This window comes from Camelus ferus, chromosome X (assembly GCF_009834535.1).
Source record: "Camelus ferus isolate YT-003-E chromosome X, BCGSAC_Cfer_1.0, whole genome shotgun sequence".
NCBI classification, from domain to species: Eukaryota; Metazoa; Chordata; class Mammalia; order Artiodactyla; family Camelidae; genus Camelus; species Camelus ferus.
In genome coordinates, this window is record NC_045732.1 from 68,403,705 (window position 1) to 68,415,724 (window position 12,020).

The 12,020-nt window shown below is 35.7% G+C and overlaps 1 protein-coding gene across 4 annotated transcripts in view; it reads right to left on the minus strand.

Moving 5' to 3' along the window:
* Positions 1-12,020, minus strand: part of COL4A5 (collagen type IV alpha 5 chain) — a 196,294-nt gene that overhangs the window by 94,390 nt on the left and 89,884 nt on the right. For all 4 annotated transcript variants that reach the window (XM_032476034.1, XM_032476035.1, XM_032476033.1 and 1 more), the window contains exons 3-6: positions 11,543-11,632; positions 5,049-5,093; positions 863-907; positions 715-777 (exon numbers count right to left, since the gene is read on the minus strand). In XM_032476034.1, the coding sequence (XP_032331925.1) occupies positions 715-777; positions 863-907; positions 5,049-5,093; positions 11,543-11,632 (243 nt within the window). The remainder of the gene's footprint in view (positions 1-714; positions 778-862; positions 908-5,048; positions 5,094-11,542; positions 11,633-12,020) is intronic.

Consider the following 12,020-nt stretch of genomic DNA (forward strand, 5'->3'; position numbering starts at 1 on the left):
AGTAGAAAAGTGAGGGAATAAGAACTGAGATGATATGTAAACTTTAAAAAAGAGAAAATTTTCCTTTTTTTCCTGCTATCACTTTATGTTAAATCCATACAGTTGACTAAAGGCAATAAAAGTGAGTCAGGAAAAATTGTTTGTTGTATGAAGTTTTACTTTTCTTTTTAAGTTGTTAAATTCATTATTTTCACTGATGGAAAAGTTTCAGGTTTCATACTAATAGTTTATAGTAAAATTAATGTGCTGTATTGCATACAGATTTTTAGGATTTTTCTTAAGGAAGTTATTAAGCAAGGTAAAGAAAAAATTTAAAAACATTAAATATTTGAAAAAGTAAATTCTACCTAGCTGAGAGAAAAAGGCAAAGCTAATGAATGACATTCACAAATGTTACTCTTAACAACTGATAAAGTATTTGAAACACATATATCCTAATTCTTCTTTAACTCTATTCGCACTTTACACTAAAGTCAAAAAGGGATTTAGTAAGTAATCTTCAATCCAATGCAATATCCCAGCTAAGTACACGTGCTTAAAGAATTACTGATGTTTCAATATACTGAAAATGTTAACTCAGAACATAAACTATATATGTCCTAGACATGAAGCTTACTATAGCTCTTCTTCATCATTCTTCATATTGATTTATTTAAATTTTTAAGTCTATTATTATCAAGCATATTGCCTAAGATTAAGTCAAAGAAATCTCACCTTGGTTCCATTGCATCCAGGGATACCTTGAGGTCCTGGGGCCCCATCATGGCCTGGCATTCCCTTTGAAAAGGGACATAACACATGTATAATATTTCTTGGATTATTTTTTAAGAGATTTTAAAATGGGAAGCCAAATCCTACTTACAGGAAGACCTGGTGTCCCTGGAAATCCAGGAAGTCCAGGAGGACCCTATAGAAAGAAATAGATTCCCTGAACCAAATAACAATCAATAACAATAAAATAATATCCTATCTAAGGTAATTATGAAAATTACAATTAGAATAGCAATGGAAAAATGTGTCTCACTGATTATTACCACTCATTCTTTTAAACACTATAGAAAAAACTACTATCCATGTTTAAAAGTCTCTGTTCTAGAAAACTACAGAAGAAACTATCTGAGGGAGTACTGTCTTCATTGCACTTACCAGGAATAGGCAAATTAGTGGATGAAATGTCTTTTATAAAAGACAAAGGGCTTCTCCTAGGTTTGTGATGAATATGGAATTCAGCAGGGTATGGGTAAGTGACAAATACATCTGCCCCTGAGAACATCAGTATGATCACTCCCAAAATTCTTTCATCAAATGTCCCTGTCAGGATTGGCAAAAATACAAGTTTGACAAAATTCTCTGTAGGTGAAGCTATGGGAAAAAAGTACTCTCATACAACTGCTAATGGGATTTAAACACCATGGGGAGAATTTTGGAAATATCTAGCAAAACTGACACGTGTACTTATTTATCCTTTGAAGCAACTCATTTCTAAGAATCTATCCCAAAGGCACACAAGAAATTATGAAACAAAATATGAAATTCAAGGTTATTGACTGCAGGATTATTTCAGCTAAAGTTTAGAAATGGCGATACAACCATAGTTAAAAGTAAAGATTAGAAACAATAGGGACATGACTAAATAAATTATGGTACATCCTCATAATATAAAACTATGCAGCTGTTAAAAAGAATGAGGAATTCTGTACACTGAAATATGTAGTGATCTCCAGGATATACTATTAAGTAAAAGAAACAAAGTGTAAGTAGTGAATATAATATGCTACCTTTTTAAAACAAAGGTGGTGACATCAAACAGTGAAAAGATAAACAGATAATAATAAACATGATTATTTCTGGAGGAAGAAGGAAACAGAATTGGGAGAAGGCAAGGAGGGATGGGAAGCATCTCTGACTATATCTTCTCTTTCAGAACAATATAAATGCTTTAAATAATGAAAAATTAAAAAGAGGTAAAAAGGCAATCGTTAAAAATTGAAAGCAAACTGGAACCAATGAACCTAATGTACAAGCTGTGGATAATAACCATACAGAGAAGAGAATTACTTTGAATGCTTTTAAAACATGGTATTTTGACTGCTTAGAAATTAGTCATTTCAAAGGGGGAAAAAGAACAGCAAAGAAATAATTAGTGATATTTGAGAATTCTATTTTTACTATTAAAATTGAAATGGTTTTTTTTTTATTTGTATATTGCTATTTTGAAGCTATTACAGCTTTATTACAGGTTAAAGGAAACAATAAATTACATTAATGTCATTAGGAATCAAGATTTTCACGTTAGGGAGAGAGGTGGTCGGGACAGAGAATAAGTATATAAAACTCTTTATTTAAATTTCAATTGGAAGTAATAATGTGAACTCGTGATATTTTTTCTCTCTAAAAAATACATATTTCCTAACTCTGTCCACTGAAAATACATCAAAACAGTGACAAATCTAGTAGCAATGAAAACCTCTTACATTCAGACTGTGGTATCTAAATCACTAAAAAGAACCTGGAATCAGAGACACAGTCAATTCTAGATCTGGAGAGGACATATACAAGATAAGCCTGAAGAGTCTTCTTGTGTCAGAAAGCAAGGAAATTATCAACAATCAATAGGGTTTTGTCAATAGGACAGAGCACATGGGTCAACTTGAAGGGGTTCCCATAGAACAAAGATGGCATAATTTGGGCTTAAAAAATAATAATGAGTACAATTGATTGAAACACATAAACCTCGTATCTTAATAATGGTAAATTAAAAGAACTTTCCTTGTTCATCACTAGAAGTTGCTAGAGTAGCAACTCATTACCCTATTAGATTTCAGTTGATAAATTAGAATTCAAGCTATTCAAAGAAGTATTGATAGGCTCTTAAAGATCACCATTTTGCAACTCTAAGCTCTAAATGAAAAAAAAATCGATCTAGGTAATGATCATCAATGGATGCTAAACTATTAGGTGAGAGTTGATGGCGAAATTTTTGATGGCAGAATCAGCCTCATTTATCTGAAAGCATTAATCAAACCTAGCATCAAAAAAATAGGACAGACATTGGTGCTGTAAGATGTAATTCAGTAATAGGTACACAGCACTACCTGTATTCTTTTTCTATTTTCTTAAAATTTTTGCAGTATAATTTACATACAGTAAAAGGCATACATGTTAAACGTAATTTTTTCTTTATCCCCAGGAACCTCTCTAGTACCTCTTCCAAGGCAGCCTAAAATTTGCAGGGAATATGGAGGACAGAGGAACAATTTAAATGACATCATGAGGAAACAATCAGCCAGATCCAGAATGTGGAACACAGTACAGCACAAATGACCCAGTTTTGCCAATGTCATAATAAAAGAGGCTTAAGAAACATAGCAACCAAATGTAATATGTGAAGGTTGCTTGGATCCTGGTTTAAACAAACCAATTGTAAAGAGATCTTTGAGACAACTGAGGAAATCTGAATAAGGACCGAGTTTTAAAGTATACTGAAACGTTATTGCTAAGTTTCTGAGGTTTAATAATGCTATAATGGTTATCAGTTTGAGAGACATATTGAAGTAGTGATTGGTGGAATGAATGATGTGAGGGATTTACTTTAAAATATTCCCCCAAATAGTGATGAGGTATAGATGAAATAAATTTGTCAAAATGTTGCTAATTTTTGAAGCTAAGTAATGGGGACATGGGAGGAGATCATCGTTTGATATTCTCTGTACATTTGTGTATGCGTAAAATTTTCCATAATAATAAGTCTTTTAAAATTTGCATGCCAAGGGTTGCCTGTGAGCTGAGACATAAGGCTGCAAGAATGATCAGCCCACTGATCTCTAAGCACTCTCAGACACTTGAAAATGGAATTGATACACCAGATAGTTTTTTATCGTCTCAACAGTGCCCGGGACATAGTTAATGGTAACTATAACTATTATGAGATATGTTATGATTATTATGAAGAGCTTTAATAGTATATTGATATTCATTCATTACAGAAATATGTCTGCTAGAATAAACTAAGGGTTTTGAGCTTCTTCCCTGCTTTTCCAGTAACCTACCCATGCCAGTCATAAGTAGCATATAAGGCAAGCTACATGTTAAGAAGTATATAGCAAACAGAATGCTTTGAATATTTCTATAAAATGTGTGCATCTACTAAATTTCTGAAAATCAGATGATCAGAATGTTTAACTGTCTTTTTCACACACAGAAATATGCTGTGTCACCATCCATGTATATTTTATACTTCAATTCAGGGACCTCATCAATCTATGAACACAGAATTTCAAAGCTAAAAGAGACCCTGGAGATTGTGTTTTTTGACTCTCTGATTTAACAAATGAAGAAACTGAGGCTCAGAAAATTTAAATATGATTTTCCAAAAGCCAGTGCTATTTTTAAACTATAGTTTCTTCCCAATTCTAAAACACACTAAAAAGTGTATGTCAACCTAAAAGCTTTTCAGAAAAATTACACTAAATGTGCACCCCAATTTTGAGACATCCTGATTTCCAGAACATTAAAACTTGAAAAATCATACATTCTAGAACTGAGGAAATGTAGTATTCCAAAAATAGTTATTCTTTAACATAGCACTTTAAACTAGTGCTTCCCAAACTTACTCTCTTCAAGATACACAAAGAAAATTATCATCATTGTACATGGTACACTGGGAGAGTACACAGCCTGAGGTGACAGTCCTCTGAACTGGACTGAGATGATCACAATGGTTGGGAAGTTCTGCTTTAAAACACTTGTATGATGTATGTTTTAAAGAAATTGAAAAATTATTGGAATTAAGCACTTTCACATTTCTTAACACAACTACTTTAAAATCTTACATTACTTTAAACAGACATCTGGATATATAAAGGTAACTATCAAAATACTAAAGAAAGGCTAACTGTAGACATATACAGGTTCAAATTTAACTTTTGAAAGATGCCATTTTTCTTTTTACATTTCACTATGAGTCTTTTCCAGATGTCTCTTACCACTTAATTTGCTTCTTGTCTGTTTTGACCCACAAAGCACTTGATACAGCCAGTATCACTTACTCTGATCCCTTTTGGTCCTGGTGGCCCTGGAATACCATCATCACCCTGAAAAATACAACATACTTAGTTTTTTTTTTCTTCAAAAATAGCCCTCAAGTAACTAATTTCAGATTCTAAAATAAAAGACAAATTTTTGTGAATCTTTGTGAAAGTTACTGAGGAACTTACGTACCCAAGGAATTAGCATTTAATATTGAGACTGAAAGCACTGAAGTAAATTATATGGTAAAAAAAAAAATTAGAAAGGTCTTTATTTACTGAGGATAAAACTGTTGACATAGAGAAGAAATGTTATACTTGTAACGTTAATCATGAATCATGCAAGAAAAGAAAGATGAAGTAGTGGGAGAGATGTTCCCCAAATCACTTATGCATAAACAAAGTAAGAGCTGAATGTCTGGGCAGTTTCCATATTGTGTCAGTCTGCTTGCCATGCTGCTAATAAATAGCATCATCTCTGAGCCCCAACATGAGCTGTTCCTGAGTTTGCTGTTTTAAACGTTCGCTACGTTTTTTAAGGGACTTTCTACTGGCACAGTTTAAGAAGGAATAAGAAAGAACCACAGACTTTCCTTTCTAGCTTCTGCTGTAGACTCCATGCAAAAGGGGTTGCTCACATGTGTGTTAATCTCTTCACCCATTTCTAGTTACAATCACATTGCTGAGAATTTAAAGTCTTGCCTTACTAAGTTTTATAAAATACTTCCTTTTAAAAATGGAATAAAGGAAACCTAATTCTGCTCCAAAAGGCAGGAATTTCAGAGGAACATATAGCTGGTAGGCCACCATCTGACACTTTCAATAGTTTTTATTAAAATAGGATATCTTGCTTTCTACCAGTGGCTTCCAAACTACTCAACTCACAACCCTAGAGGTTCCACTGGAGGTTCTTTTGTGCCTATGTCACAGCCTTTCTTCAATCAGTGAAGTTCTGTTTTTATCTGTTTTATGTGGAACTTTCACGAAAAGTTTCATTTGGAGAAAAGGTTACCTGCTGTATTAGTTTCCAATGCTGCTTTTGAAATTACCACAAACTTACTGGCTTAAAACAATACAATCTTAAAGTTCTGGAAGTCAGCCGTATGGACAGAGGTCTCGCTGGCAGAGCTGTGTTACTTTCTGGAGGTTCTAAGGGGAGAATTAAGTTCCTTTCTTTCTCCAGCTTCTACAGCCACCAACATTCCTCTGTTCATGGTCCCCTTCAATCTTCACAGTCAGTGATGGCCGAACGAGTCTTTCAAACATTGCATCACTCTGACATTGACTCTTCTGCCTCCCTCTTTCACATTTAAAGGACCCATGTGATTATATTGGGCCCACCAAGATAATCCAGAATAATCTCCCTAGTTTAAGACTAGCTGATTAGTAACTCTAATTCCACCTGCAATCTTAATTTTCCTTGTCTATGTAACTGAACATACTCACAGATTCTAGGGATTAGGTTATGGACATTTTTAGGGGGTTGGCATTATTCTGCCTATCACCCCTTGCTTTAAAACAAGTTTACTAATCTATTTTTTCCACAACAGATGCATATCTAAGGAGATTAAAGTTAATCTAATTCTATTTTTTTAACATTTTTTATTGACTTATAATCATTTTACAATGTTGTGTCAAATTCCAGCGTAGAGCACGATTTTTCAGTTATACATGAACATACATAGATTCATTGTCACATTTTTTTCTGTGAGCTACCATAAGATCTTGTGTATATTCCCCTGTGCTATACAATATAATCTTGTTTATCTATTCTACAATTTTTAAATCCCATCTATCCCTTCCCACCCTCCACCCCCTTGGCAACCACAAGTTTGTATTCTATGTCTATGATTCTGTTTCTGTTTTGTATTTATGCTTTATTTGTTTGCTTTTTTTTTCTCATTAGATTCCACATATGAGTGATCTCATATGGTATTTTTCTTTTTCTTTCTGGCTTACTTCACTTAGAATGACATTCTCCAGGAGCATCCATGTTGCTGCAAATGGCATTATGTTGTCGGTTTTTATGGCTGAGTAGTATTCCATTGTATAAATATACCACTTCTTCTTTATCCAGTCATCTATTGATGGACATTTAGGCTGTCTCCATGTCTTGGCTATTGTAAATAGTGCTGCTATAAACATTGGGGTGCAGGTGTCATCCTGAAGTAGGGCTCCTTCTGGATACAAGCCCAGGAGTGGGATTCCTGGATCATATGGTAAGTCTATTCCTAGTCTTTTGAGGAATCTCCATACTGTTTTCCACAGTGGCTGCACCAAAGTGCATTCCCACCAGCAGTGAAGGAGGGTTCCCTTTTCTCCCCAGCCTCTCCAGCATTTGTCATTTGTGGATTTCTGAATGATGTCCATTCTGACTGGTGTGAGGTGATACCTCATTGTAGTTTTGATTTGCATTTCTCTGATTAGTGATATTGAGCATTTTTTCATGTGCCTATTGATCATTTGTATGTCTTCTTTGGATAATTAATTGTACACAAAAATAAGCTCAAAATGGATCAAAGACTTAAACATAAGACAAGATACAATAAACCTAGAGGAAAATAGAGGCAAAACATTATCTGACATACATCTCAAAAATGTTCTCCTAGAACAGTCTACTCAAGCAATAGAAATAAAAGCAAGAATAAACAAATGGGACCTAATGAAACTTACAAGCTTTTGCACAGCAAAGGAAACCATAAGTAAAACAAAAAGACAACCTACGGAATGGGAAAAAATTTTTGCAAATGAAACTGACAAAGGCTTGATCTCCAGAATATATAAGCAGCTCATATGGCTTAATAAGAAAAAAATTAACAACCCAATCCAAAAATGGGCAGAAAATCTAATTCTATTTTAAAACAACTTAGAAGATCATTTGCTCAATCAATCTTTTTGTGTCTTCCCACTAAAGGCAGAAATAAGACAAAAATCCCTTAATATTGTACCGGTTGTACTAACCAACCAACATGGCTAAATAAGAGAGAGAAATCAGAGGTATAAAAATTGGAAAGAATGAGGCAAAACTACCACTATTTGCAAATAATATGATTGTATGTATGGGAAACCCAAGATAATTAAATGAAAAACTACTATAATCAATAACATAATTCAGTAAGGTTAACTGCATATAAAATTAATATGGAAAAATCAATACCTTTCTTATATACCAACAACTACCAGTTAGAAAATGTAATGGAAGAAAACATGCAATTTAAAGTAGCAAAAAAAAAGATAAACCATCTAGCAATGAACTTAACAAGAAATAAAGATTCAAAAGAAGAGAAGTTTAAAACACTTCTCAAGTTCAAAAAAGAAGACGTGAACAAATGGAAAGGCATTTCATATTTTAGATAATAGAAATCAATATAAAAAAGTCAATTCTCAACAATTTAGTTATAAATTTGATACAATAAAAATAGAAATAACATGAGCTTATTTTTTAAACTGGACATAGTGCCTCTAATGTTTATATGGAAAAATAAACAAGAACATTGGGTGGCAGTACATCAAGGAAGTTTTGTTAGATTCAAGAGCAGAAGGGACTGGTGCTAAATTTCTTGAGTAGAACTTTACATTGAGGAAAAAGCAAGACTCCTAATGACTGCATAGAATTTAAACAGATGGGAAATACAACAGAATTTCCCATGTCTAATGAGGTGCAAAAACAGCAGAATGTTCCTTGTGTACCCAAGAGTGGCACAGAGATAGCACAGACATCTGAAAGTGTCAGGTGGACAGAATTGAGCACTAACTCAGCAGCAATCTATACAGACTATTGGCATGGGACATCTCAGTGAATTCCAGCTTGGATTAGACCATCCCATCCCTCAACACCTTGGAACTACTTATGTTCTTCTTACCTTAGGCACAGCCTTGTGAAAATGAGGTGAATTTTAAGATTGGGCAAAGTTTCTGTTTTTTTTTTTAATGGCTTTTTTGGCTCATCTTCCTTTACTGTCTGTATTAGGTATACTGGTGGACTGATACATGAAAGGGCCAGTTCTATTCATTTTTCTGGAAGGGAAAAGTGGTTTGAAAACCCTTTTTTCTTAATTTTATTTCATGGAAAAGTGGTACATCATGCCATTAGAGCATTAAGGAAATCAAATGGATACTCATCAAGTAGTCCTCTGAGAAAAGGGGGAAAATTAATTTATCACTTCCTATCCCATTCCATACCTCAGCATGCATATAAGATGTTATTCTTGCTCATGATGTAGGAGAGACTGCCCACAAAGTAGTCGATGGGGAAAAGTATTCCCAACTGATAGGTGGACAGCACCTTTGGATCTATGAGCCTGGGTACAGGAGAGGGAGAGTATACAGATCTATCCTCGCCTCTTTCTCTCCCACAGAACAGCGTGTGTGACTTCTGCCTACTAAATTCACTGATACATCTGTCCCAGATAACTGCCACGACTCTGAACTTGACAAACTGGTAGATATGTCACCTACCACCCAACCCCGCAGATAAACATCTGACTGCTATGTCACTGAATACAACAAATGGTCACCTCTGTAAACATGGAACTTTTGAGTACATCAGATTCAGTACTTCCAACCTTATTACACTGGACTGGATATGTTGCCACAGTTACTCTGACACAACAGAAACAAAACACCTCCTCAGATGTCAAACTGTTCCTGTCTGAGATGGGATTAACTGACACATCTGGGAAAAGGGATGTGGGATCTGCCATGAAGCTATTTTGACCTTGATAGTGGTGGCCTTCTCCCCGACACCTGCCCCTAAACTTATACAAATTTTCCAATTCCACTCTGCCCATTAGGAGGGACTTCTGGCTGGTTGACTCCCATGATAATCAATGATGATTACATTCTCAGTATTGTGTATTGGAGTATTTCTTTTATAAAAGCCAGGCCCTTCAACATTCCTACCAATGTAACATGTACATATGAGTAATTGATAAGAGATTTCCAAATATTCAAAACAGCTCCTCTCACTGAGCATGTTACACTAAATAAAGTAAGAGTGGAACTTCAAAACCCAGTAGACCATGGTTCCTCAGGAGAACTGTCATGTAGTATTACTGACTCTCTGTTCGTGTGTATGTTCCTGGCAACTTTTCCCCTGTCAGGGTCATTCAGTTATGAAAGGTTGTGTGCAACCTGTCCTTGACCTCTACTGAAGTCACTAATAATACCACTTTAGCTTTGGAAGCACAACAGACTAGCCTAAATTCCTTGACCTGAGTAGTGTTGAATAGTAGCATAGTCCTCAACTTCCTGCTGGCCAACCAAGAAGGGGTCCTGCTATTGCCAGAATCTCAAGTTTTACCTACATCACTAAAACTGGCAAGGTAGAACAGTCCATCACAAGACTTAAGAAAAGTCTCCTGGCTCTCTAAATTAGATCAGATGGGCTATGGGCCTTCTATTCCTGGCTTGGTAATGGTGGGGTATATGGTTACACTCATTCCTCCAGGCAAGCTTGGTTGTCCTGCTTGGAATAATTTTGATTATGACCATGATCCACAGTGGCCTCAGACTAATTACCTATTTTTTGACATAACTCTTCAAAGTCCAACCCATTCAGGTCCATGTTGGGGTAACTTATGTTTCTCATTTGAGTCCTAAAAAATCAAGAGATGGAATTGAGGAGTCTGGCTCCTGGCTAAAGACCTATGTGTGATTTTTCAGGCTCAACCACAGGCAATTACAAAGGCTTCATGGTAAGCCTCATAGAGGAAAGTCTCATGTGCCCATCCCACAACAGAATTAGTGTACAGCCGATGCATGGCAGTCTCTGAAGGGAGCTATAGTCAAGGAATCAATCCCCTTGGCTGGCCACGCTTCTATGCATATCTGCACTGAAAGGCCTCTTTATCTGGAGTTTTGGTGAAGACCTCTTTATTGGGAGAGGGGGGATTCTTGAGGACATTTTTTTCTGTACTCTGACTCGGTAGTTTTCTCCTTCTACCCTTCCTCCTCTCTCCCTTCTCCCATCCTGCCCTCGGGTATGCTACAAAACAGAAGTTTTTTGCTCCAAGCTCCCTCAGCAGTAAAACAATTCCCTGTGGCTGTGCTGATCCATTTGACCCTCACTGGCACTGTTCCATGAAGAGTAATGGAAGAGTGGGGAAGTCCACGCTTTCTCTGGTTCAACATTTTGCTTATATAACTGTCATAGTAAGTGGCTAAAGGTTTGACTGTTACTTTTCATTCTGGCTTGTTGTCTTAACAAGTACTCTGACACCTGGCAGTTCAGCTCTCTCCAGCTCAGCTGAGCTCCTGACAGGACATAATTTGTCGCAAGGATCCCAATAACCACACACAATTAACAGCATCTTCCAAAAGTATTTGAATACAGCAGTAATATTCAGCTCTTTTAAGAAACTAACAATAAAGTATAGATACTCAGCCATTCTATTGCTTTATTTACATATTAGTTTCTGGGTATAATTCAGTAACTTTTTAATTAACTTGACACCTGTCCCACAATTAGATGATTTAATTCCTTTGGTATTACTGGTTGGCAACTTGGCACGTACCTTTTGTCCCCGAGGCCCTGGGGGCCCTTCTGGACCTGGAAATCCAGGCAAACCTGGATGGCCTTCCAAACCTGGAAATCCTCTCTCCCCCTGAAATTGAACAAGAATGCAAAGTAAGGTCATTTGTGAATTTTCAAGTATAAGCATGGTTGAGATTCAAAAGCATCAAATGGCTATCTAGAGAAAACTAATTTAATTTAATGATGCTAAATTCAGAGTATCCACTAACATGGAGAAAACTTTAAGACATGAGTGGAAAAACACAAACCACTCTGAATTTATATCATATTTGGTAATGTAATCTCTTGCTTTCTTGTAAAAGTAGAAAGCATATCAGAGATGAAGTGAAGTTTAAACATACTGACATCAAGAATCTAACAGTAAAGATGGCAACAAATCCAGGAGACCAGGTCTGCAGGGGTTACGTGAAATAAGTATGGTGCAGGGATGAAGAAGGGTAAAAGGAAAATATCAGAGA